Below are 27,683 nucleotides of genomic sequence, written 5' to 3'. Positions count from 1 at the left end.
ATAATTGACAAAAAGTATATATTTAAGATGTACAGCTTGATATTTTAATATCTATATATAGTGAAATAATCATCACAATTAAGCTAATTAAGACACTCATCATCTTACATAGTTACCTTTTGTATGAGTATGGTGAGAACACCTAAGATCTTAACAAACTTCAAGTATACATTACAGTATTATTGACTATAGTCAAATTATTGTACATTAGAGCTCCAGCATTTATTCTTTTCTTTTTTTTTTTTTTTGAAACAGAGTCAGCTCTGTTGTCCAGGCTGGAGTGTGGCTTATTCTCTGTTCAATGCAGTTCTCTGCAACCTCTGCCTCTCAGGTTCAAGTGATTCTTGTGCCTCAGTCACCCAAGTGGCTGGGATTACAGGAGTGCCAGTGCACCACCATACCCAGCTAAATTTTGTATTTTTTAGTAGACACGAGTTTTCACTATGTTGGCCAGACTGATCTCGAACTCCTGGCCTCAAGTGTTCCACCCACCTTGGTCTCACAAAGTGCTGGGATTATAGGTGTGAGTCACCTGGCCTTATTCATCTTCTATAACAGAAATTTTTAACTCTTTGACCAATGTGCTCCTATTTCTCTCTCCCTCCAGCACCTCGCAGCAACCATTCTACTCCCTGTTTCTATGAGTTTGACTATTTTGCATTTTACATATAAGTGAGATCATGCATTATTTGTGTTTCTATATCTGGCGTGTTTCACTTAACATAATGTCCTCTGGTTCATTCACGTTATCACAAATGGCAGGATTTCCCCTTTTTAAGATGGAATAATACTCTATTGTGTGTGTGTGTATACAAATGAATGAATAATATTTTATTGTGTGTGTATACAGACGAATAAATAAGGAAAATGGTATGTGTGTGTGTATGAATGGAACCACAAAAATTCCAAATAGCCAAAACAATCTTGATTAATAACAAAGCTAGAGGCACCACAATTATTGATTTCAAAATATATTACAAAGCTTTAATAATCTAAACAGTGTGGAACTGGCATAAAAACAAGACATGTAGACCAATGGAACAGAATAGAGAGCAAGAAATAAATCCACACATCTATGGTCAACTGATGTTTGACAATGGTACCAAGAACACACAATGGAGAGAGGATAGTCTTCAATAAATGGTCTGGGAAAACTGCATATCTACATGCATAAATTGCACCCTTATCTTTTGCATATGAACCCACATCTCATACAAAAATAAATAAACTCAAAATGGATTAAAGGCTTAAATGTATTAATTTCAAACAGAACAGACTTCAGTGCAAGGAAAATTATCAAGGATAAAGTTAATGAATAGTACTAAAATCACCAATTCCCCAAGAAGACATAATACTTAATGTGTATGTACCCAGTAAAGTGTCAAAATACATGAGACAGAAAGTGAAAGAACTGTGAGGGAGATATATAAATGGACCCCTCTGTTAGTAGTGGATGGGAGCAAATCACGATCCCCAAAGACACAATTTCAAAGTCCATAATCCTGACTGTTGAAATCCCAGAAGATCAAAATTCTTAAATGAAGTCTAGAAAATTATAATCCTGAAAGATCAAAATCCCAAAAATATAATTCTGGAAAAAATAACTTAAAATTTTTTTAAAAGATACTTATTTACATTTTTTTTAAAAAGATACTTATTTACATTTTTAAAGGGGATTTATTTAAGAATCATAAAAACATGACAGAATATGTTATAGGCCAGTTTATGCAATAAAATAGGCAATAATATACATGTTTTTGCAAGCATAAACACTCAAGTACACTAATGACAGTTGCATGGGTATAACAATTTTAAACTGACAAGTTGTGTTCCAAAAGAAATAGATCAAAAAACAAAATGCATAAACGCATGTCACTATGGTTGATAATTGTGTGTACACCAAAATTTATAACTTCAGTCATATGAAATATTGTAATGGACAACCTAAGTCTTTTGGCAAGGTCAAGCAAAAACCCTGGGGATGACACTCTGCATCATTATACCAGTCACCCAAGGAGCTATGACCTCAAGAAATATCATCTTTCACAAATGCAGATGTGCAAAATGACCTCTTGTAATTTACTGAGGAAGTTTCAATGTTTCTATGCACACTCACAATGCTTAAACATAGAGTCAATGTTGTCATAATGCACGTTCACAAACTCAAATTTGCAAAAAATGCATGAAATTAGAACTATTTAGAAGTCTTTACACAATTTATTCCTCCAGTACTGGGAATGAAGATTAAGTACACAGTATAGTGACTGTAAAAAATAATGCTGACAATATAAAATAGTGGAAAAAACTAAAACAAGAAAAACAAAGCAGAAAAAAATGCAAAAAACACTAAAAAGAATATTTGACATGTGAAAAAGTATATTACAGGACTAAGTTGTGGGCAGTTGCATAGAGGTAGTCCATAACATCTGGCCAACTTTCATTATCGTTAACTATTTTTTGAAGTATTGCATCGTGATGAGTAGCTGCTTTTGTTCTTTTAAAGCATGGTTCTCCTTGGAGACTATGTTCACATTCATCGTCTACATGGCATTGGTCTTTTTGAAATTCTTCTGTGATTCTATATATTTTGACATGAGAACTCCCAATTAAATGTTTCTATTTTCTGTGGCATGCTTCTTTGTTGTTCCGGTTATGCTAAAATCCATCCTGTGTGCACTCATATGCTGATCATGAATTTCTCAGCAACAATACTGGTGGATGAACAGCAATTCCATTGCATAAGTGTCTTCTAATCTACTGTGCTTATAATTATTTTCGAACTAGTTGTTAACTTTGCTGGCTTCTTCAGACAAATATGTCCTTAATTCATTAAAAGCTTCTGGGATTTCATCAGCTGGAAGAAACACCAATGCAGACAAATGGCATATTTTTAAACAAAAGCTTTTGTTGGGTCTGTATCACATGGTCAGTCCAGTCATCTGAGTTTTCCACCAAATGCAAATGAAGACAATACCAAGGTAATAATTTTGCCTAACATGATGCAACTATCAGGATGCAACTATCCTGCATGCATCTGAACATGCACTGATCTCTTCCCCAGAATTCAGGTTTTCATCACGCAGAATTTTAAAATATTAAGATTGTGATTTTGGGGATTTTAGACATTAGCTATTTTAGATGTTGGAGATTTAGATCTTTTGGCATTTCAACATTTGAAATTATGGTGTTTGGGATTTTTGTCTTTCGAGATTATAATCCAAATCTATAATGGACAGTTACAGCATGCAGAAAATTAGTAGGAATACAGTTGAACTGAATAACACCGTGAATCAACTGGACCTAACTGAAATGTGCAGATTACTTCATCTAGCAATAGGAGAACACACATTTTTAAGTTCACATAAAATATTCAACAAGGTAGACCATATTCAGAGCCACAAAACACACCTTACCAAAAGTAAAAGAATAGAAATTATACAAAGTATGCTCTCATGCCACAGTGGAATTAAGCTAGTTATCAATAACAGAAAGACATCAGGAAAACCCCAATAATTGGAAATTTTAACAAAACCATTCATAACAAAAAAATGCCTGGGTCAAACAAATCTCAAGAGATATTTACAATATTGTTAAAATAAAAATACACTTTATATAAAAACTTGTATGATGAAATAAAGCAGTGCTTAAAGAGAAACTTACAGTGTTGAATGCATACATTAGAAAAGAAGAAAGAAAATCAAGAATCAAGGCTTCCACATAAGTTTCCACTTTGGGAAACTAAAAAGGAAAAGCAAATTAGTGCTAAGAACAAAAAAGGCAATAATAAACATCAGAGCAAAAATCAATGAAATTGAAAACAGAAAAATCAATAGAGAAGTTCAGTACAATTGATAGCCCTCTAGCCAGGTTAACTAAGAAACAAAGAAAGAAGACATAAATTACTAATACAGAGTTGAAGGAGTGACCACTAGTATTGATCCCAAGGACATTAACAGGATAATAAAGGAATATTTTGAACAACTCTATGCTTACAAATATGATGAACTAGATAATGTAGAACTATTCTTTGAAAGGCACAATCCATCAAAATTCACAAAAGGTAAAATAGATAATCTGAATAAGATGATATCTATTAAAGAAATTGAATCAAGAATTAATAACTTTCCCAGACAAAAAGTATAAGGCCCAGATGGGTTCACTGGTGAATTCTAAACATTCAGGGAAGAAATTTTACCAATTCCATACAATCTGTTCCAGAAAACGAAAGCAGACTGAATATTCCCCAACTAATTCTAGGAGGCCAGTATTACCTTAATACCAAAACTAGACAAACACATTACAAGTAGGGAAAACTACAGAGCAATACCACTCAAGAACATATGTGCAAATGTCCTCAACAAAATATTACCAAATAGAGTTTTATAATGTATACTGATCATAATACTTATATTACAATGATCATATGCATTCTGATCAAGTGGGATTTATTCTGGTATGCAAGTTTGAGTCAACATTCAAAAATTAATTAATGTAATCCATCAAATAAACATGCTAAAGAAGAAAAATCTATAATGATATCAATTGATGCAAAGAGAGGATTTAACAAATTTTAACACACATTCATTATAAAGAAAATCTCTAAGCAAAGTAGGGATAGGGTAGAACTTTCTCAACTTTATAAAAAAGATCTGCAAATTACCTACAGGTAACATACATCATACTAAGAAACTAAATGCTTTACACTAAAATCAGGAACATGGCAAGTGTGTCTCTTTGACCACTTCTGTTCAACATTGTATGGTAAGTCCTTGCTAACACAGTAAGAAAAGAAAAGGAAATAAAAAGTATACAGATTGGGGAAGAAGAAATAAAATTGCTTTTCTTCACAGATGACATGATTATTCATGTAGAAAATCCCCCCAAGTTAGCAAAAATACTTCTGAAATTAATAAATTATACAGCAAGGTTGTGTTGTAAGATATAAGGTTAACATACCAATTGCTTTCTTACACTAGAATTGAGCAATTTGAATTTAAAAATAAAAAATATTATTCCATTTACATTAGCACTAAAAAATAAGTACTTAGGTATACATCTAACAAAATATGTATAAGATTTATATAAGGGGAACTGAAAATATTTGATGAAAGAAATCGAAGATCTAAATAATGGAGAGATATTCCATGTACGTAGGAAGACTCACTTATTGTCAAGATTTCAGGTATTTCCAAATTTACCGATAGGTTCAATACAACCTCAATCAAATTTTAGCAAGTTATCTGTGGATATGGCAAACTGATTTTACAGTTTATATGGAAAGACAAAAGATGCAGAGTAGCCACACAACGTTGAAAAAGAGGAATAAAGATGAATGACTGACACTATGTGATACGGTTTTGTTGTGTCCCCACCTAAAATCTCACCTTGAATTGTAATCCCCATAATCCCCACCTGTCAAGGGAGAGACCAGGTGGCAGGAATTGAATCATGGGGGCGGTTTCCTCCATGCTGTTCTTGTGATAATGAGTGGATTCTCACCAGATCTGATGGTTTTATAAGTTTTTGGTAGTTCCTCCTGCGTTCATTCTCCTTCCTGCTGCTTGTGAAGATGGTGCCTTGCTTCCCTTTTGCCATCTGCCATGTTTGTAACTTTTCTGAGGCCTCCTTAGCCATGCTGAGCTGCGAATCAATTAAACTTCTTTCTCTTATAGATTACCCAATCTTGGGCAGTTCTTTATAGCAGTGTGAAAACAGACTAATACACTATCCAACTTCAAGCCTTTTTATAAAGCTGCAGTAATTACAGCTGTGTTGTATTGGCCAAAGAACAGATAAATAGATCAAAAGAATAGAACAGAGAGCCCCTAAAAAATTCCAAACAATTATAGTCAACTGATCTTAGACAAAGGAGCAGTGGAAATTTAATGGAAAAAAGCTAATATTTCCTGTAAATGATGCTGGGATAACTGAACATGCAAAAATACAAAACAAACAAACAAACAAACAAAAAATCCCAAACCTGAACAGAGATATTACATTTTATGCAGTTAACTCAGATGGATCATAGACTTACATGTTAAGTGCAAAATTATAAAACCCCTAGTGGAAAACGGAAGACTTTATAGGTGACCTTGTGATTGGCAATGCCTTTTTGGATTAAAAGAATAATCCATCGAAAAACAAACTGATAAGTTGAACTCCATTAAAACTGAAGTTTAAAAAAATGAAAAGATAAGCCACAGACTAGAAGAAATATATTACAAAGCAAATATAAAAAATAACTTGTGGAAAATATACAAGTAACTTAATACTCAACAATGAGCAAAAACAAAAGTATATAAAAAGTGGACAAAATATGCGAAGAGACACCTCACCAAAGAAGATATACATATGGCAAGAAAGCACATGGAAATATTCTCAACGTCGTCTGTCATCAGAAAATTTTGTGTTCAAATAAGAATGAAATACTCTTGTAGACCTATTAAAATGGTGAAAATTTAAAACGCCAACAAAACTAAATACTGGTAAGGATGTGGAGCAACAGGAACTCCTTCATTGAAGGTGGGAATACAAATGGCACAGCCACTTTGGTAGACAGTTTGGAAATTTCCTGTAAAACTAAGTGCATACTTCCCACATAATCCAGCATATTTCTTTCCTTGGTAGTTACCCAAATGAGTTAAAAACTTATGCTAACCCAAAACCTATTTACAAATGTTTATAGCATCTGTATTCATAATCGTTAAACCTCAGAAGTATCTAAGATGTATTTCAGTAGGTGAATGAAAAAACAAAGTATGGTACTGATAGAGTTTGGATATTGTTCCTTCTAATTCTCATTTTAAAATGGAATTCCCAGTGTTGGAGGTGGGAAGTGGTAGGAGGTAATTGAATAGTGAGGCAGATTTCTCATGAATGGCTTAGCGCCATCTCGTTGGTGCTGTCCTCATGATAATGAGAGATTTCTCATAAGACCTGGTTTTTAAACTAGTTCAAGCATTGTGAAAGACAGTGTAGCGATTCCTCAAGGATCTAGAACTAGAAATACCATTTGATCCAGCCATCCCATTACTGGGTATATACCCAAAGGATTATGAATCATGCTGCTATAAAGACACATGCACACGTATGTTTATTGCGGCACTATTCACAATAGTAAAGACTTGGAACCAACCCAAATGTCCATCAGTGACAGACTGGATTAAGAAAATGTGGCACATATACACCATGGAATACTATGCAGCCATAAAAAAGGATGAGTTTGTGTCCTTTGTAGGGAAATGGATGAAGCTGGAAGCCATCATTCTCAGTAAACTATCACAAGGACAGAAAACCAAACACTGCATGTTCTCACTCATAGGTGGGAATTGAAGGGGAACATCACACAGCGGGGCCTGTCATGGGCTGTGGGGAGAGGGGAGGGATGGCATTAGGAGATATACCTAATGTAAATGACGAGTTAATGGATGCAGCACACCAACATGGCACATGTATACATATGTAACAAACCTGCACGTTGTGCACATGTGCCCTAGAACTTAAAGCACAATAATAATAATAATAAAAGAAACACTCTAATTTTGTATGCTTATTTTGTATCTTGCAACTGAATTTGTTTATTAGTTCTAAGAGTTTTTTTGGTGGAGCCTTTTGATTTTTCTAAATGTAAATATAAAATAGAATTTGACTTTCACTTTTCCAACTTAGATGTGCTTTGTTTCTTTGTGATTTCTCTGCTAAGACTTCCAGTATTTTGTTGAATCATAGTGGTGAAAGTGGGTATTTTTGCTTTGTTCCACTTCTTAGAGAAAAGACTTTCAACTTTTCCCCATTTAGGATCATGTTAGCTGTGGGTTTGTCATATGTGGCTTTTATTATATTGAGGTATGTTCCTTCAATGCTTAGCTTATTGAGAGTTTTTATCATAAAGGGGTGTTGAATTTTATCAAATTCTTTTTCTGCATCTCTTGAGATGATCAAATCAATTTTGTCCTTCATTCTGTTGATGTGATGTATTATGTTTATTAACTTCCACATGTTGAACCATCTTTTCAGCCCTGGTATAAATCACACCTTATCATGGTGTATATCTTTTTGATGTGCTGTTGGGTTTGGTTTACTAGTATTTCATTGAAGATTTTTGCATCTCTATTCATCAGGAATATTGGGCTACTGTAGTTTTCTTATTTTCTTGTATCCTTTCCTGACTTTTGTATCAGAGTAATGATGATCTGGTAGAATGAGTTAGTTTTCTTCAATTTTTTGGAATAGTTTGAGGATGATTAGTATTAGTTCTTTATATAGTTAGTAGAGTTTAGCTGTGAATCCATCAGTCTTTGTATTTTCTTTGCTGAGAGCCTTCTTATTATTTGTATTAGTATCTGGAAAATAATCCATCATTGCAAAATACTACAAATTTTTGAAAATGGACATTTTCAACTTATCTGAAGAGTAGTTTCCTTTCATTCTTAGCAGTTTCCCTTCATTTACAACTTTAGTATATTGAAAATTAACATTTAGAATTTTGATGATCCTCTATTTTGATGTTATTGTGAAACAACACAAAATTCTAGCAAAAGACAAGGAAATTCATCCTCACCTCAGGTCCTTATTTCCCAGGAACCAGGATTGTTGTACTATTTCTACTTCACCAAATATATTCTAATTGGTAATTAGCCTTTCCAAGGAGATTTTGAATTCATTGAATCATCCAGTAGCATATTGATAATGTCATTAAATCTGAGAAGTGTAATAATGATTTCTATGTCGCTGGTTAGCTGGTCAGCAAAAAAGCAAATCCATGATTCTCATCTATAAATTTCAACAGCAGTAATTACAGTGTACTCATGATGGTTTAGGCAGCCATAGATACCCTACAAATAGGTAGTGACAAATTTCACATACTTTCTGTTTCTCAGTGAAATGTTATTGCCTTCCTTTACCACCTGGAATGTTTCTACTTACCTTTCAAGATGGGTCCAAATAACAGCTTTTGACATCAAGTCTATTTTCTTGATAAAGCTAGCTGATCAATCTCCTTGCTTCTCACAAAACTTGCAATATCTATCCTGTTACACAGGTTTTATTTTTGGATTTTATGTTTGTCTTTTAAGTAGCATCTCAGTTACTTAAGGACATGGATTTTATGTCAACCATTTAAAAAATGACCAGCCCTTAGTACAGCGACTGCTGGGACAAAGGTGCTGAATAAATATTTGCAGCAATGATACTTTTTTCCTTCTCCTCCATACACATTCCCTGTCATTTCTGAGCTTTTTCCTGCTTCATAAATTTTTCAAAAATTAACTTGGCCTGGAGAGAAAATGTTGAGTACACCATTGCTATAGTGACAAGCTTCACCTATTTCCATGTCTGTTGCAGATTCCTCCATGTGAAAACACCCTCCACATAATGTACCATGAGTCTCAGAAAGGCACGAGAGATAGGGATATTGCAAAGAGGCTGCAATATCCTTCACAACAGGATCTCAACTCCAAATGGAAAAAAAGTGTTCTGCAACTTCCACAATGTAAAATGAAAGTTAATGTATGGGAAATAAAGCCTCCTGATTTTAGCTACAAACTGTATACATCTTTGAGAATTCCAGAAAGACCATCAAAACCCATTAAGGAAGAAAAAAGGAGGAAAAAAATCAGTTTTCCAGAAACAATGCTTCACTTGCCCAGCATAAGGAATCATCCTAAGGAGGCCATAGCTCCTAAATTTATAACTACATTTCCACGTTTGGATTCACAAAAAGCAAAGTTAATGTTTGTGGAGAGTGGACAGTATCCGAGGGGAGCATATGTCAATCCCAAACCACATGACTTTCGACAGGTACAAAAGAGCATTTGAATAAAAACAATTTAAGATAGAAAAGAGGAACTATGTATTATTTTTTATTCATTTCTTAATGAGAAAAACTATTACATATAGGAAAAAGGTATGTGTATATAATGTGTATAATGCTGCCTTTTTTTCCTCACAGAACAATACAATTCACATTTAGCAATAAATGATAGAAGACAGAGGTAAGAACCTGATTGATTCCCATGAGGTTTAATCTGCCAGGTCAAGTGGCCAACTCTGACATGGGCTTTCTTAGGTTTCAGGAGAACACGTTGGGTTTAGATATGATTGGAGAACAGATGTCAGTTGCCAGAAGTTTATAACCTAGTAATAATAAAATAAATTTATGGAATAAATTGATGAATGAATGAAAATAGTTAAAAAGGAATATTCTATTATTTTGATGAATTCTTTGGATGATTAATAATTTAAATAATATATGGACAATAATTAGATTTATAATTTAAAAGGGTGATGAAGAATATGGAGATGCAAATAAGGTCAAATATTTATGCAAATCATAATTCCATTAAAATGTGAATATTCTATTCTTAGGTCTATAATTTAGCACATAAACATGATTTGCTAGGCAAAGAGATAAACAGTAGTACAGGATTTAGAAATAGTGAGATAAAAGAATAAGTGTATTCCAGTGAGAAAATACAGAATAGTAGTTAAGAGCATGGCTTCTAAGATCAGAGTATCCCTGTTCTTTTACTTTCTAATAACTTTAGACAAGATACGAAGCCTTTTTTCATTATTTATAATGGTGTGTTAATAATGCTGCATACTTTTTATGGTTATTTTACTTAATGAACAAAACAATATATGCAAAGCACAACGGAATCTGAAATGCTGAGGTATTCGATGAATGTTAACTCTATGAGCTATTAGGATAAAATTTGGAAAATCCAGGGATCCATAGTCAATAACTCCCTTTACTTATTCAGAGCATCTACATATTTCCATTCATAGTAAATAACATGTTACCTTTTGGAGATGAGGGAGGTCATTTAAATATTAAATGTTACTGGTTTATTTAAATATTTTACTAGGCCAGGAGCAGTGGCTCACACCTGTCATCCCAGCACTTTGGCAGGCCAGTGTGAGGATCATGAGGTCAGGAGTTCGAGACCAGCCTAACCAACATGGTGAAACCCCATCTCTACTAAAAATGCAAAAATTAGCCAGATGTGGTGGCATGTGCCTGTAATCCCAGTGACTCGGGAGGCTGAGGCAGGAGAAACGCTTGAACTCGGGAGGCGAAGGTTGAAGTGAGCCAAGATCTCACCACTGCACTCCAGCCTTGGCGACAGAGTGAGACTCCATCTCAAAAAATAATAATATTAAAATAAATAAATAAATATTTTACTAATAACAGACTTAAAAACTTGAGTAAATGAAATTCAAGGAATAAGGAACATTTTTATTTTAGCTGAATTAACTTGTTTCTATAAATGAGTGGATTGGAGGCAGAGTGTTACAAATTGTGTAACCACCAGATGTCAGTATTGTTACAAAGTAAACCTCAATGAAGACTTCCTGAAATGAACTTGTTCTCATGTTGTATTTAATTAAAGCGTGAAAAATCTTGTATTAGATAATCTCCCTCTTTGGAACTTTTAATATTGTTCTATATACTTGTGGCAGGTAACTCATTAAGAAGATAACCTGTTTAACATCTGCTGCTTGGTACCCTCACTGTTTCGTGCCACGTTTACTTAGCTTTTGAGTAGAGACCTTTGTGATGTTTTATTTGATCAGTTCTTGGAGTAAACAAATTCTATTTCAGTTCCAATTGGTTCACTTAAACCACTAAAATATCTACTTTGTTTATAGTTTATAAAAAGACAATAGTAACTCTACTCCAGGCTTGACAAATTATTTAGCTTTGTTCAACGTTTTTGCTATGTTTCTGAAATAAGTTCAGCTCCAGAAAAATAATATGTAATTCTATGTGTCATAAATTATGATCAAGTTTAAGATTAGGTTGCCAAATTTTGAACAGACTCCCTTAATTCCACACTGCTTAAGATACTAATTCCGATCTCTTCACAAAAGGTAATTGAAGTACTCCTCTCCACCACAAAAATGAATTGTTTATACACTATTTAAATCTTAGATTATTTTTTCAAATTTTCATAAACAAGTTTTAAATGCTACATTTGAATGCCACAACAAAATTGTCAAAGTTACATTTTGCCAAGGAAATATTTAATATTCGGAAAAATCAAATTCCAACAAGAAACAATATGTATTAGTAATATTGCAATCTTTTCTTTACATATCTAGTATCAACCTGGTTTACCAAACTTTGAGACAACTTATGAAAAGGACCCCTTTGGATTAAAGTTTAAATCACAACCCTTAAGTACAGGTAAGCTGTTAAGATGTTATGTTTATTGCGAAAAAAAAAAAAAAAAACCTCTCTGCATTATATGTTAGTAGTAGTACATGCATAGGCTTAAAACTAAATAGGTGGATATTATTATCACCTTTAATAATGTGGTAAATTTTTTAAATGCCCTTTTAATTATTTGCAACAATACATTTACTTTTCTACCACGACTGTTAATATATTATTAAAGATTATATTTGTAAGTCAATGTGTCATGTATAGAGAACAAATAGAGTGTAATGCTTAAAAGAATAAACTCTGGAGCCCAGCTGTGCAACTTTGAATCTTGGTTTCACTGCCCCAAATAACCTAAACTGTCTGTCTATTGGTTTCCTCATCTGGAAATGCAGATGATAACAACGGAATCTACATCACAGAATTACTGTGAGCATTAAATCTGCTAAAAGCACTTAGTAACGTATTAAAAAGCACATGGAAATAACATACACACATGCATGCTATAATTACTGTTATGGTGCCATTTGTTAAGTGTTAATTCAGAGTTAATTTGTATTATTTTACATTTCTTATTTGGATTAGGATGGATCACATCTGAATGCTATATTTACATATTATAATTATATATAAATTAAAACAAACACTAAGATATTAACAGTGATTGTCTCTGGATAGCGAGATCACGGTTACCTTTTATTTCCTCTTTTTCAAAATAAGGAGCAAATAATTTTATACCTGTAAAACTAAGATAATTTATTTACAAATATTGTCCACATTTTACCATGTGTTATACTTATAAAAGTGTCATCTAGCTGTGTAATTAAAACGGAACATGTCAACTTTCCTAGTATATGCTATGCGTAACTCACTTTGGTAGAAAAAACCAAAGATACTTTATAAGACCCAGCCCCTGACCTCAAAAATACTTTAAGTAAAACAAGATAGAATGCAAAATATACCATCCAATAGGAGATACTTTAGAAAGACAGGTCCAGAGAAATAAAACGTAGGACTGGAATTGGAGTTTGAAGAAAGCCAGATTTAACTCCAGCGGGACTGGCAGAAAGAACAAGAAAAGTTTTGTTTAGATTTTCATCTATAATTATCCAGCGACTTACCACTCCTGGGTCCTGATCTCCAAAACTGATACCGTATCTGAGAAACATCGTGAACAAAGACACGTCTTGTTGCTAAGCCTCTCATTTGTCTTCGTATCTCTAGTATACGGGTACCAGTTACCAAAAGATGATAAACAGAAGAACACTACAAAAAGATTTATCACCCACAAGCATCGTGAATGCACCTGGGATTCAAAACTAATTTTGACAAAAGCCCCATGGCCTGTTAGATCTGCTTCATATACAGTGAGTTTGACTTTCTCTATAGCTGTTGGAAAATGTCTCCAGCACTGTTGTCGACAATTGCTTTAGTGCAGGAGTTTTTTATTTGTTGTAGTATAAAATATATTTCTGTCTTTAAAAATAAAGCATATAGCCGCTGCTTTTTTTTGAAATACAAATAGTGGATTATCTAGAATTTTGGATTTTTTTTTCTTTTCTTTCTAGATCCTGATAAAAGAATAAGTGTATTCTAGTGGGAAAATACAGAATATTAGTTAAGAGCATGGCTTTTGAGATCAGAGTATTCCTGTTCTTTTACTTTCTAATAACTTCAGACAAGATACTAAGTCTTTTTCATTATTTATGATGTGGGTTATAATTTATAATTATAATAAATTATTATAAAAGCTAAAAGCACTTTGTAATGTATTAAAAAGCACATGGAAATAACATACACACATGCATGCTATAATTACTGTTATGGTACCGTTTGTTAAGTGTTAATTCAGAGTTAATTTGTATTATTTTACATTTCTTATTTGGATTAGGATGGATCACATCTGAATGCTATATTATAAATTAGCATTTATAATAATGCTACATACTTTTTATGGTTATTTTAAGTAATAGCTATAGTAGAATAAGGTGTTGATGAAAGAAGCCAAACTCTGTAAAATATGTGAAGAGGTTTATTCTGAGCCAAATTGATGACCATGACCTGTAGCAAAGTCTCAGGAGGTTCTGAGAACATGTGGCCCGAGGTGGTTAGTTCACAGCTTGACTTTGTACATTTTAGGGAGACAGAAGTTACAGGCAAAGACATAAATCAATACATGTAAGGTATACATTGGTTTGGCCTGGAAATGAAGGACATCTCAAAGCTTGGAGGCTTCCAGGTCATAAGTAGATTTGATGCAGGGTGGGTAAGCCCCAAAACTGGGGCATAGCCGGGAACATTCTTGGCTTCACCCAAGAAAGAATTCAAGGGTGGGCCTGTAGTGTTAGATGGCATCTTCTATTGAGTACAGCAGCAGGAGAGGTACTGCTCCTTGTGAAGCAGGACTCCCCACAGGCAGCGCGCTCCGCGCAGCAGCTCAGGGGCAGTTCTGCAGTCATATTTACACCCACTTTTAATTACATGCAAATTAAGGGGTGGGCTATCCAGAAATTCCTAGAAAAGAAGTGTTTCCTTCCAGATGTTGCCACAGCAATGGTATACTGTCATGACACTGGTGGGGCTGTCTCATGGAGAAATGCTTTCAATGCCTCTTCCCTATTTCAACCAGTCTTCCATCTGGTCTGGAGTTGAGTCCCGCCTCCTACCTCAGATTCAAAGATTCCCCAATTGGCAATTGGCTGAAAGAGTTAAGCTGTGTCTGTTAAGTCAGCTTGAGTTAAGGTAAAGAGTAGGGGTTGTGGAAGTCAAGGTTCTTGTCATGTAATCGAAGACTCCAGGTAGCGGGCTTCAGAGACAATAGATGTGAAGGTCTCTTCTCAGACCTTAAAAGATTATGAGACTGTCTGCAAAAGAGAGACAGCTTTGCAGGGCCATTTTGAAAGATGCCAAAAAAGTGTATTTGGGGGTAAAATACTTTTATTTCCTCCAGGGCCTGCTATCTGTCACGTGATGCTACACTAGAGTCAGGTTGAAATTGGTATCTTATTGCTGCAAAGAGCTGTTTGTTTTGTTTGTTAGTCTTGAGATCTGTTTTAATGTTAATGCTGGTGAGTTGTGCCTGAGTTCCAAAGGGAGGAGGGTATAATGAGCCATGTCCCACCTTCTCACCTTCTCTTCCCATCAGGGTCTGAACTTCTTTTTCAGGTTTCTTTGTGTTCCCTCACTCATGAAGGGGGTCCATTCATTTGATTGGGGGGCCTTAAAATTTTATTTTTGTTTTACAAAGGCTCAAATATTGTAAGAAATTTTTCCCAAATTTCCTCTTATCTCATTGGAAATCATGAGAAGTTTAGAGAATGACACGTGAGAAGGCCTGAAAAGACAGCTCTGTGATACACTCACAGAAAAAAATGTAGAGAGCACATACTTTTACCCTGGCTGAAATTCTGCCCTAGTCACATAAGGATGCTTCCCTTTATGTCTAAGCAGAATGAGATGTGAATCTGGAATACAGATACACTTTTAAAGCAAAGATTATTAAATAGCAAATTTTAACAAGTAATTAAAGTTAATACATGTCTGCTTTTACTAACTTCCTTTGTACCACTTTCCTTCAGAGACATAGAAGGCAACGTGATGCGTACAGTGCATTTATGGATCGTGTGGAAGAAAAGTTTACAAAGATATGCAAGAGCAGGTGGGCAAAAAATTAGGATGTGTTGTTAAATACTTACATTAACTCTTTAACATTACTATTCAATTTCTGTTTTAAATAAAATATATTTTATCATATAAGTGCTCTACTGTCATAGGAACTGTAGGTGAAATAGTTGCATGGTGCTTAACTGCTTTAAGTGAAGCCTCAAAAAATCCTGTCCCATTAACAATGTATTTAAGAATTTCATTGCAACCTATTTCCTAGGTGCATAATCACCTCTCACAGCTCTCTTTATTCGCAGGTCAATGTCATCTCTGAGAAGTGGGGAGGAGGACAGATTAATGTAACAGAGTTTGGGCTTTGAGTTTGATGAAATAAGTTCAAATTAAGAGTAATCCACCTATAATTTGTGATCTTGGATGATTTGCTTAAATTTTCTGATCCTATTTTCTCAGGTTTTTGGAGAATTAAATAAGATGATATATATAAACTGCTGGCACAGTTCCTCATATCTTCTTGATTCAATTATTACTATTACTGTTAATGATAATATAGAGATATGGCCTTGCATGACCATGGTAAAGTAACATATTACCTGTGGCTTACTTTTCTCATCTGTAGAATGACAGTAATAATAGTACCGACTTTGCAGAGTTACTATTGAAATGGCTGCATTGTCTGGGGAATTACCCATGGTTCATTGTCTGGCATTGAGAAAGAGTTCAGGACACAGACACATGTGGGTGGGTTAAGGAGCAGAAAGTTTAATAGAAGAAAGGAGAAAGGAGAGAAGCTCCTTTCCAGAGAGAGAGAAACGTCGGAAAAAGGGGAAGGCAGGCCTACTGCAGCAGATTTTATAGGCAGGTTGGAGGAGGCGGTGTCTGATTTAAATAGAGCCCACAGATTGATTCGATCAGATATGACATTTACATAGCCTATGGGAAGGCTGGCCACTCCACCCTAATCTTATTATGCAAATGGACTCTCCACTTGACCAGTGGCCATCTTGTCTGCTCCCTACTGTACGGGTGGCTGGCAAAGGAAGGGATGATGGAGCCACCATTTTGAACATGCCTAGTCCCAGGTAGTTATTTCCTACGGAATTCACCTGTGGAAGCTTCTAGCTTGCTTGTCTGTGTCTGCAGCTCAATTTTACAGGCTGCTCTTTGTTAGGAAATGATTTGGGGCTGCTTTTCATTAAAAAGAAAAACCTGGCCAGGCATGGTGGCTCACGCCTGTGATTCCAACACTTTGGGAGGCCAAAGTGGGTAAATCACGAGGTCAGGAGTTTAAGACCAGCCTGACCAACATGGTGAAACCCTATCTCTACTAAAAATACAAAAAAATAGCTGGGTGTAGCGGTGGACGCCTGTAATGCCAGCTACCCAGGTGGCTGAGGTAGGGAATCGCTTGAACCTGGGAGGCAGAGGTTGCGGTGAGCCGAGATTGCGCCACTGCACTCCAACCCGGGTGACAGAGTGAGACTCTGTCTCAAAAAATAGAAGAACCTTACCAAAGCCTCCCATACCCTATCTGCCTAAGTAATTTTTTCTTAACTCCTGTATCACTATGAATAGTCGAAATTTGTATTTGTGAAACAATTGGAACATAGCACATGACACTTAGTAATTGCTATCTAAGTATTTTATGAATAACAATTCAAAATTGTGTATTTTTTGTGTACAAAATAACATATATATAATGTCTAGGGACTAATGAAGTCAAGAGCTTTCTGAAAGATTAAAGAGGCTACTCAGTAAGATTAATTTTCAGATTTTTATGAGGGAGTACAGAGTGAACGGTCAGCAGACAGCTATCTTTAGGAGGACCACATGACAGATGAATATAAAAAGAGTAGATATGTGACCAGAAAGCTATCTCCAAATGGACAAGAATTTGTTTTAAGTGGTGGGTACAGAGTCATCCTACTAATGATTTAGGATATGGATTTATCCTTTCAAAGTTTACAAAATGGTTACCTTAAATTGCAAACATCCTGCTGTACATATATAAAATTCTTGATTCCTGTAGCATAGTAGGAGCTTCTCCTCTATAATTGATGTGCTGGAGCTTGGTAACTGGTGGCTCAACATAAAAGAAAATGACATGGTAGTCCATCACCAAAGGTTTCTTTTGTTGTTGTTTTATTGTTTGTTTGTTTGTTTTTGAGATGGAGTCTCACTCTGTCACTCAGGCTGGAGTGCCGTGGTGTGATCTCGGCTTACAGCAACCTCCACCTCCCAGGTTCAAATGAATCTCCTGCCTCAGCCTCCCAAATAGTTGGGATTACAGGTTCCCATCACCACACCGGCCTAATTTTTGTATTTTTAGTAGAGAAGGGGTTTCGTCATGTTGGCCAGGCTGAACTCAGGTGATTAACCTGCCTGGGCCTCCAAAAGTGCTGGGATTACAGGCGTGAGCCACAGCACCCAGCAACCAAAAATTTCTTTTCTTTTTTTTTTTTTTTTTTTTTTTTTTTGAGATGGAGTCTCATTCTGTTGCCCAGGCTGGAGTGCAGTGGCTCGATCTCAGTTCACTGCAAGCTTCACCTCCCGGGTTCACGCCATTCTCCTGCCTCAGCCTCCCGAGTAGCTGGGACTACAGGTGCCTGCCACCACGCCTGGCTAAATGTTTGTGTTTTTAGTAGAAATGAGGTTTCACTGTGTTAGCCAGGGTGGTCTCGATCTCCTGACCTCGTGATCCACCTGACTTGGCCCCCCAAAGTGCTGGGATTACAGGTGTAAGCCACCGTGCTGGGCCCCTAGCCACTAAAAGTTTCTTACAGTGGTTACAGAAAATCATATATCATTACCGCTGCCTGTAACACTGTGAATTCATGGCCTCTAGCCTCAGTCAGAACTTCAACTTTCCTAGGTGTCACTGGGAAGCATACTTCAAAAGCAAATCTACCTCAGTATTTCACAGGTTTCTCAAAATAGAAATGTTTTCTTCTGAAGTTGTAGTTCCTCTTATTTTTTCATTTTTAAAAAATATTTGATATATTTAGCAAACAGATCCCTGTGAAGGTTCAAATAAAATGGCTTTATTTTTCTCAAATCATGAATTTTAAATATGCTGTGTTGGATCTCCCTCCCCTCAGCTTGAGAACAACTTTGGCAGAGTCTATAGATTTTCAATACTTCATTTGTACTAGCCTTGTCATTTCTGTAATTTAAACTCACATTCAGCCATGAAAAAGCTATGTAAGTCAATTTAAAATTTTTCTGTAATTTAAGATTATGTTCAGCCATGAAAAATTCAGGATAAGAAATATATATGACTTGTATTTCACATCGTGCATAAAGAAAAAAATTCATGTGGATTACAGACCTAAATGTGAAAGGAAAATAATAACATTTCTGCAATACATTTGGAGAATTAAATGATATATTTAAAAGAACCATAAAAGCACTTTTCAAGAAAAAAAATTATTGAATGTTCTACTTGAACATTAAAACTACAAACTTCCATCAAAATACATCATTAGGAGAGTAAATAGGCAGACAGAGAGCTTAGAGAAAATATGTGCTACTCATATAAGCAAGAAAATGGCTTATATTAATAATATGTAAAGAACTCATGCAAATAAATAAGAAATAGGCATGTAATTCAATGGAAAATAACAGGAGGCTGGGCATGGTGGTTCACTCCTGTAATTCCAACACTGGTAGGCCAAAGTGGGAGGCACTCTTGAGCCCAGGAGTCTGAGACCAGCATGGACAACATTAGGAAATCCTGTCTCTACAAAACATTTAAAAAATTAGCCAGATGTGGTGGTACACACCTGTGGTCCCAGCTACATGAGAGGCTGAGGCAGGAGGTTTACTTGAGCCCAGAAGGTTGAGGCTGCACTGTTCCCTCCACTGCGTTCAAGCCTGGGTGACAGAGCAAGACCCTGTCTCAAAGAAAGGGAGGGAGAGAGAAAGGAAGGAAGGAAGGAAGGAAGTTAGGAAGGAAGGAAGGAAGGAAGGAAGGAAGGAAGGAAGGAAGGAAGGAAGGAAGGAAGGAAAGAAGGAAGGAAGAAAACAGACTTCATACAAGAAGATCTCTAAATGACAAAACATGAAAATGTGTTCATCTTCATGAGTAGTCAGGGAAATATGCAGTAAGATGCACAATGGACTACTATTGCACAGCCACTGAAATAGCTAAAATAAAAAGATAAACAACAGGAAGCATAGGTGTATTCATCCATTTTCACGCTGCTGATTAAGACATAACCAGGACTGAGCAATTTATGAAAGAAAGAGGTTTATTGTACTTACAGTTCCACATGGCTAGGGAGACCTCACAATCATGGTGGAAGGCAAGGAGGAGCAAGTCACATCTTATGTGGATGGCAGGAGACAAAAAGAGGGCTTGTGCGGGGAAACTCTTGTGTTTAAAAACCATAAGATCTCATGAGACCCATTCACTATCACAAGAACGGCATGGGAAAGACCCATCCCCACGATTCAATTCACTCCCACTGGGTCCTTCCCACAACATGTGGGAATTCAGGATGAGATTTGGGTGGAGACACAGCCAAACCATATCATTCCACCTGTGGCACCTCCCAAATCTCATGTCCTCACATTTCAAAACCAATCATGCCTTCCCAACAGTCCCCCAAAGTTTTAACTCATTTCAGCATTAACTCAAAAGTCCACGGTCCAACATCTCATCTGAAACAAAGTGAGTCCCTTCTGCCTATAAGGCTGTAAAATCAACAGCAAGTTAGTTACTTCCTAGATACAATGGGGGTACAGGCATTGGGTAAATACAGCAATTCCAAATGGGAGAAATTGGCCAAAACAAAAGGGATACATGCCCCATGCAAGTCTGAAATCCAGCACAGCAGTCAAACCTTGAAGCTCCAAATGATCTTCTTTGACTCCATGTTTCACATCCAGGTCACGCTGACACAAGAGATGAGTTCCCATGGACTTGGGCAGTTCCACCCCTGTGGCTTTGCAGGATACAGCCTCCTTCCCAGCTGCGTTCATGGGCTGGTGTTAAGTGTCTGTGGCTTTTCCAGGCACACAGTACAAGCTGTCAGTGGATCTACCATTCTGGGGTCTGTAGGACAGTGGCCCTCTTTTCAGAGCTCCAATAGTTGGTGCCCCAGTGGGGACTCTGTGTGGGGGCTCTGACAGCACATTACCCTTCTGCACTGCCTTAGCAGAGGTTTTCCATGAGGACCCCATCCCTACAGCAAACTTCTGCTTGGGCATCCAGATGTTTCCCTACATCTTCTGAAATCTAGTCGGAGGTTCCCAAACCTCAGTTCTTGACTTCTGTGCACTTACGGGTTTAATACCATGTGGAAGCTGCCAAGGCTTGAGGCTTGCACACTCTGAAGTCATGGCCCGAGCTCTATGTTGGCCCCTTCTAGCCATGGCTGGAGCAGCTGGGACATAAGGCACCAAGTCCCTAGGCTGCACACAGCATGGTGACCCTGGGCCTGGCCCACAAAACCATTTCTTCCTCCTAGGCCTCTGGGCCTGTGATGGGAAGGGCTGCCACAAAGGTCTCAGAGACATTTCCCTCATTGTCTTGGGGCTTAACATTCAGTTCATCACTACTTATGCAGATTTCTGCAGCCAGGTTGAATTTCTCCTCAGAAAATGGGTTTTTCTTTTCTATCGCATTGTCAGGCTGCAAATTTTCTGAACTTTTATGCTTTGCTTCCCTTATAAAACTGAATGTCCTTAACAGCACCCAAGTCACATCTTAAATGCTTAGCTGCTTAGAAATTTCTTCTGCCAGATGCCCTAAATTATCGCTCTCAAGTTCAAAGTTCCACAAATCTCTAGGCCAGGGGCAAAATGCTGCCAGTCTGTTGGCTAAAACATGACAAAAGTCACCTTTATTCCACTTTTCAATAAGTTCCTCATCTCCATCTGAGACCACCTCAGCCAGGACTTTATTGTTCATATCGCTATCAGCACTTTGGTCAAAGCCATTCAACAAGTCTCTAGGAATTTCCAAACTTTTGCACATTTTACTGTCTTCTTCTGAGCCCTCCAAACTGTTCCAACCCCTGCCTGTTAGCCAGTTCCAAAGTCACTTCCACATTTTCAGGTATCTGTTCAGCAACACCCCAGTCTACTGGTACCAGTTTACTGTATTAGTTCATTTTCACACTGCTGATAAAGACATACCCAAGACTGAGCTATTTACAAAAGAAACAGGTTTATTGGACTTACAGTTCCACATGACAGGAGAGGCTTCACAATCATGGCAGAAGGTGAAAGGCACATCTAACATGCCAGCAGACAAGAGAACAGAGCTTGTGCAGGCAAACTCCCATTTTTAAAGCCATCAGACCTCGTGAGACTCATTCACTATTACAAGAACAGCACAGGAAAAACCTGCCCCCATAATTCAATAACCCTCCACTGGGTTTCTTCCATGGCACATGAGAATTGTGGGAGTTACAATTCAAGATGAGATGTGGGTGGGGATACAGCCAAACCATATCAATAGGCAAGGGTGTAGAGCAATTAGAACTCCTATACACTGCTTGAGGGGGAAGAATTGGGACAAGTACTTTGGAAAAATATTTTGCAATATATTCTAAAGTTGAATGTATACATACATATAACCTGTGACACAAAATTCCATTATAAATGCTGTATACTTAGCTGATATATACGATATATTTGTATGCACTAAAAGATATATATAGGAATGCTTATAGCAGAATTACTTGTGATAACCTTTACATTAGAGACAAGCCCAATGCCAATAAATAATAGAATGGATACATCAAGTGTGGTGTATTTATACAATAGATTATACAGCAAAGAAAATGAACAAAATGTTGCTATATACAAGTAATGGGGATGAGTTTCACAAACACACCTAGGAGTTTTTTAAAAGCCAGATGCTATATATATGTACAACATATATATACACACACATATCTGTACATACTGTATTATTATTCCATTTATATAAAGGAAAACTCTTGTCCATGTGTAAGAAATCAGGATGTTGACTTCCTTTGGTTTGAAGGGAAGGAGTACAATAACCTTCTAGGTCCTGGAAATGTAGTATTTTCTGACCTTGATGTTGGTTACATAGATGCATTCACTTTGTGATACTCCATAGAAATATTTATTTAATATCTATGCACTATTATATGTATATGTAAAACTTTAATAATTTTTTAATTGGGAGATTCTTTGTAATTGTTTTAAATTTCAAAAAGAAGGAAAGAAAGCCTCATTCATTCTAAATTAACATTCTAATCTCACATCCAATTCAAAATTTCTTGCTGTTTTCAACAAAAGCCTGCCCTATAGCTCCGGGATCTGGGGAAGAGAATGTTGTCTCTTGTTTCTCTCTTTCTGCACCTGTCTCAATCACACTCCATTGCTTCTTGGTCTGCCTTTTATCTCCAAGGTGTTGGTGTGCAGAGGAGAAATGGAAGAAACAGGGGCAAAAAGCCCAGGTAACAGAGACTACTGTAATCAGCCATGACATCCTCTGTGTGGCTGATGTCCAAATAGTGACTGGCTTGTGGAGGACATTTTTGCGCATTATTCTCTGTGCTAGACAGAGGCCTCATTTGGCACAGTCCTCTGAGAACCAACATCCAGTAACTTGCCCTAAGTCCCTGCCTCAGCCCACTACCTCTTACAGGTCTGATAAGAGGCACCTTATCATCGGTGGGATTACTCACAAGATGGCTGGAGCTCATCAATTTCATTAATTCAATGTGTTTACAGAACCCTCCGTAGAGCTCACCAAATGGCGTGAGTACAGAAGACCCCTGTTTTCCTTTCCCCTTTCCCTCACAATGTGAGCCACCTATTTTTGCATCTCTAGATAAGCAGTAGACAGGATGCTTTATAAACAAATGCACATCCTTAAAACCTCTTGGGGACATAATATGAAACCACTCCTCTACCAGGAGCTCCCAAAACATCTTGTACTAAAGGGCTCCACAGGTGGTCGTTGCAGTTCTGTAGCTCAGCAAGCATTCATACAGAGCAAGCCTGCTGGTTTCCTTCACTCATATGCACCCTTAATCTTTATAAATGATAATCCTGAGCATTCATGAATTGGCTTTGCAGGGATTACCTTATTTTTTTTTTTTAAAGTACAATTTCCATTTTATTTTTCTCCAGAGAATAGTCTGTCTCAGTCTTTAAGGACTCAGCTCATTACATGGGTTTTGGTGGGGGATGTGGGGCAGCACCCACAGGTCTAAATCGGGGAGGGGGTGTTCGGTCCTTGCGGGCTTCATGAGATCGATTCCTGACTACTTTGCTGTGAATTGCACAACTCACACAGTAACGCAGCTTCACATACAGCTTGGGAAGCACATAGGCATCAAAGATGCTCGCTTCAGAAATGTCCCTGACCGCTGCGGCCTCCACTATGTTTCGAATGACGAATTTCTTAATGGCCTTGTCCTTGGGCACGCATCAGGCACAGTTAGTGCAGCGAATAGGCTGCACACGGCCATGGCCCTTTTTGTCACGACCGTTGTTCTTTCTTTTCTTTGTCATTTTGGACGTACAGACCGAAGAGAGCGGGATTACCTTATTTTTTCCTTTCTCACAGAAATCAGAAATGGGTATTTCTCAGGGCTTTCCCCCACGGGTAATGATGCCTCCTTTAAAAAGCAAAGCCTTCAGGGTCGGGCCCAGTGGCTCACACCTGTAATCCCATCACTTTGGGAGGCCAAGGCAGGCAGATCACGAGATCAGTAGGTCAAGACCATCCTGGCCAACACAATGAAACCCCATCTCTACTAAAAATACAAAAAAATTAGTGAGGAATGGTGATGGGTCCCTGTAGTCCCAGCCACTCAGGAGGCTGAGGCAGGAGAATGGCGTGAACCCTGGAGGCGGAACTTGCAGTGAGCCGAGATTGCACCACTGCACTCCAGCCTGGGCAACAGAGTGAGACTCTGTCTCAAAAAAGAAAAAAAAAAAAGGCCTTCAGATGTTTGATTGTTCAATTCCTTAATTTGTACTGAAGAGAGGGTGATAGTAGGTGGTCTGGCCTATTTACCTTTTAAAAAGCCCCATAGGGATAGAACTTCTAGCAGTTTCTTGATGGTGTTACCAAAACACCAGGGGTTTAGTCTAGGTCCTGCTGCTCACCACACAGAAAGGCAATCACTGAGACATGAGAATTGCCAAGGAAGAAGGCTTTAATCAGGTGCTGCAGTCAAGGAGATGGGAGCTCAGGCTCAAATCCATCTCTCTGACCAACTAAACCTATGGGTTTATATAACATTCTTCTGTAGAAAGAAATGTAACAATATGTAAGAAAACAGAAACTAGGGAGGGGCAAGGATGCAATCATGATGAATGAGGGCTCCAGACTTCTCATTGTTAGGATGTCATGATCTGGTGAGTTTCAGTTCTTGGAAACCTTTTTAAGAGGCCTGAAGGTCCTTTCCTGAGGAAGGAACTCAGATAAAACAAATGTAAGCTTCAAGTTTTAAGACCAGAAAGGTCAATTTCTACGTGCATCAGAAAGAACAGTCTATGGGATTATTGGGTTGGTTTCAATGGAACATAGGAGTTTATATAAAGGAAAACTCTTGTCCATGTATAAGAAATCAGGAAGTTGACTTCCTTTGGTTTGAAGGAACCAACCTGTCTCCTAGTGTTAGCTTTGAGGATTTTCCCCCATTTCAAGACAACAGGAAACACATCCCATTTCCACATCATTTAAAAACTTGTAGTACTTCTCTAAAGGCGCTCCTACCTCCCCTCACCTAAGTGAGAAGCCTCATTGTAGTGCTTCCCTGCACTATTCTACCCTACTGGTGCTAATACAGAAGGAAAAGTTGAATTGTGTAAGACAGGATGTATTTAGAAGTCCTTAGTTTTTGCAGCATTTAATTGGCATTTATAAATCAAACTCAGTAATGTGCAATCATTTTCATAGGCATAACCTCACTCAATTGTCTTCAGACCATGTAATGTTTAGTCAGGTATTATTATTATTATTGGAGACAATTATTATTGTTATAATTTTATAAGCTGGGAAACTAAAGTCTTCACTGGGAACTTAATGTTAACATCACTTATTCAAGATGGCACTCCAAAACACCTTGTACTGTTGCCCTCAGTTGCATGTGGATGCTTTCTGATAAGTACGAAAAATAAATTTGACTATTTGGCCAACAGAGTATAGTTCTACTTCCACATCATAGTTCTAGTCGTGTTCCACCATTCTTTTTTGTTATCATGCCTTTATAAGCTTGGTTTTAGTTATTTCAATAGTGAATAAGAGGATTAAGCAAATGACATCTAGCATTTGCAGCCAAGTTTCTGGTCCCAGGAGTGACCTGTCAGGTAAGTCTCACCCTTTATAGAAGCTGATTCAGTGAATTCTGCTCACACATTTCTCTTTTGTTCATTTAGATAGCTGATGAACCAAAACAGCATAGGGCTCCCTGAACTCTGGCCTGAATGTTCATCTCCCGTGCATTTCCCAGTGAGAACATGAATGAGTTCTGGCACCTTCCTGGATTCTACGGAAATCTGCACTCTCTCAGAGGCTTGAGAAAGTGCTAAAACAACAAAGGAAAGTTGCATAATTTGAAATTCCCTTGTTACCACATGGATCAGAATCCAATCATCAGGCTTCTGATTTAGTCTGTGAAAGTTAGATCTTGCAACTATGAGTGGAAATGCTGATAATGTTGTGCTTTCTGTTAATGTCCAAAGTTAAAGAGATGCTGTAGTCTCAGGTAAACTGATATAAGACAAATAAACAACAATAATGCTTACTAATTTTGACCACACGTTTCTCTAAGGCCAAAGATTGCAAATTTTATCTGTTTGTATCCTTCATAGAAATAAGAATTCTCTGGATACAGCATATATTCTACTAAAGGATGACTGTTACGCTGTGTGGGAAAGTAATACTTAAAAATCCAATATTTTTACTTTAAAAAATACAGGACAAGGTAGCAACCACAGTTGAAGTCATTCAAATATAAATGGGGCACTTTCCCAGGAGATGTCATCCAAAGACAAAAAGAAAAAAGGCAAGTTTAATTCATGACACAGTGAAGTTCTTCTATGGTTTCAATTGTTCCTAGAAATAGATTTTATTTCAGGAATCATAGGATGTCAGATGGTTAGTGATAGTGTTATTTCTGAAAAAAAAAAAGAGTATATGTATGAGCTTTGTGTTCACATATACAAGGTGGCATAGGCTAAAACAATCAACATTTACTTAGTATGTTTATGGTATATTGATATCAATATTTGAATCTTCATTTTTTCAGTTTTTTCTAATACACTTTAAGAAGCTTCTCTGAGACACTCAACTATATCAAAAGAGAGAAGATCCCCAAGTAACAGAAATACTAAATGTCCTTCTTAATGATCATCAGGCTTGGGGAACTTATAGTTCCAACTAGAAGGAAAGGTCTGTCTTTTAACATGTTAAAATACTTTTCTAAATTTTTGTTTAAACATTTTGAGGGAAAGAAAACAAATGACTTGAAACTTCTTTGTTTTTGATCAAGATTTGATGATTATAATTTAAAATTAATAAAAGGGGAGGGTAGGATTTAATGCTATTGCCAGTTTTATCGAATGGATTATCCTATCACCTTTCCAATTTCAATATGAAAGCTACTGAAATAAAGGCAAGTAAGTATTTAATAGCTCTGTTTACATAAGCAACATTAAGTGGAAAGATGAGGCAATGAAATTAAATCATTTCCCAAAGGATATTTTGCATAATTTAAGTTCCCTGGAATTTTAATGTGTAATTCATGAAAAGAAATGTGCTCTTTAGAAAAATAAATGCAGCAAAACTGGAGTAAATAAATCAGAGACCTGAATTTACTCAGCTTATGTGACAAGAAAGGCTGAAATGCCCCAGGACTTAGTCCTAGGCCTGATCTCTTTCCTATCTATATACACTCTCTTG

At 36.8% G+C, this 27,683-nt stretch overlaps 1 protein-coding gene and 1 pseudogene across 2 annotated transcripts in view; one reads left to right on the top strand and one right to left on the bottom strand.

The window, feature by feature from the left end:
* The window catches only part of C21H7orf78 (chromosome 21 C7orf78 homolog), a 76,563-nt gene extending 49,151 nt beyond the window's left edge, over positions 1-27,412 (top strand). The window contains exons 3-7 of one of the 2 annotated variants that reach the window (XM_038004683.2): positions 9,343-9,798; positions 12,103-12,187; positions 13,388-13,530; positions 15,742-15,821; positions 26,159-26,517. In XM_038004683.2, coding sequence (XP_037860611.2) covers positions 9,373-9,798; positions 12,103-12,187; positions 13,388-13,530; positions 15,742-15,821; positions 26,159-26,162 — 738 coding nt within the window. In that variant the 5' untranslated portion in view covers positions 9,343-9,372 and the 3' untranslated portion in view covers positions 26,163-26,517. Of the gene's footprint in view, positions 1-9,342; positions 9,799-12,102; positions 12,188-13,387; positions 13,531-15,741; positions 15,822-26,158 lie in introns of both variants that reach the window. The other variant, XM_073008652.1, reaches the window with a different exon arrangement.
* Positions 23,878-24,317, bottom strand: LOC140709566 (small ribosomal subunit protein eS26 pseudogene; annotated as a pseudogene).
* Positions 27,413-27,683: the final 271 nt, after the last annotated feature.

Source organism: Chlorocebus sabaeus, chromosome 21 (genome assembly GCF_047675955.1).
Source record: "Chlorocebus sabaeus isolate Y175 chromosome 21, mChlSab1.0.hap1, whole genome shotgun sequence".
Taxonomy (NCBI): domain Eukaryota; kingdom Metazoa; phylum Chordata; class Mammalia; order Primates; family Cercopithecidae; genus Chlorocebus; species Chlorocebus sabaeus.
The sequence above is the reverse complement of the archived record's forward strand: the minus strand, read 5'-3'. Positions and strand labels throughout refer to the sequence as shown.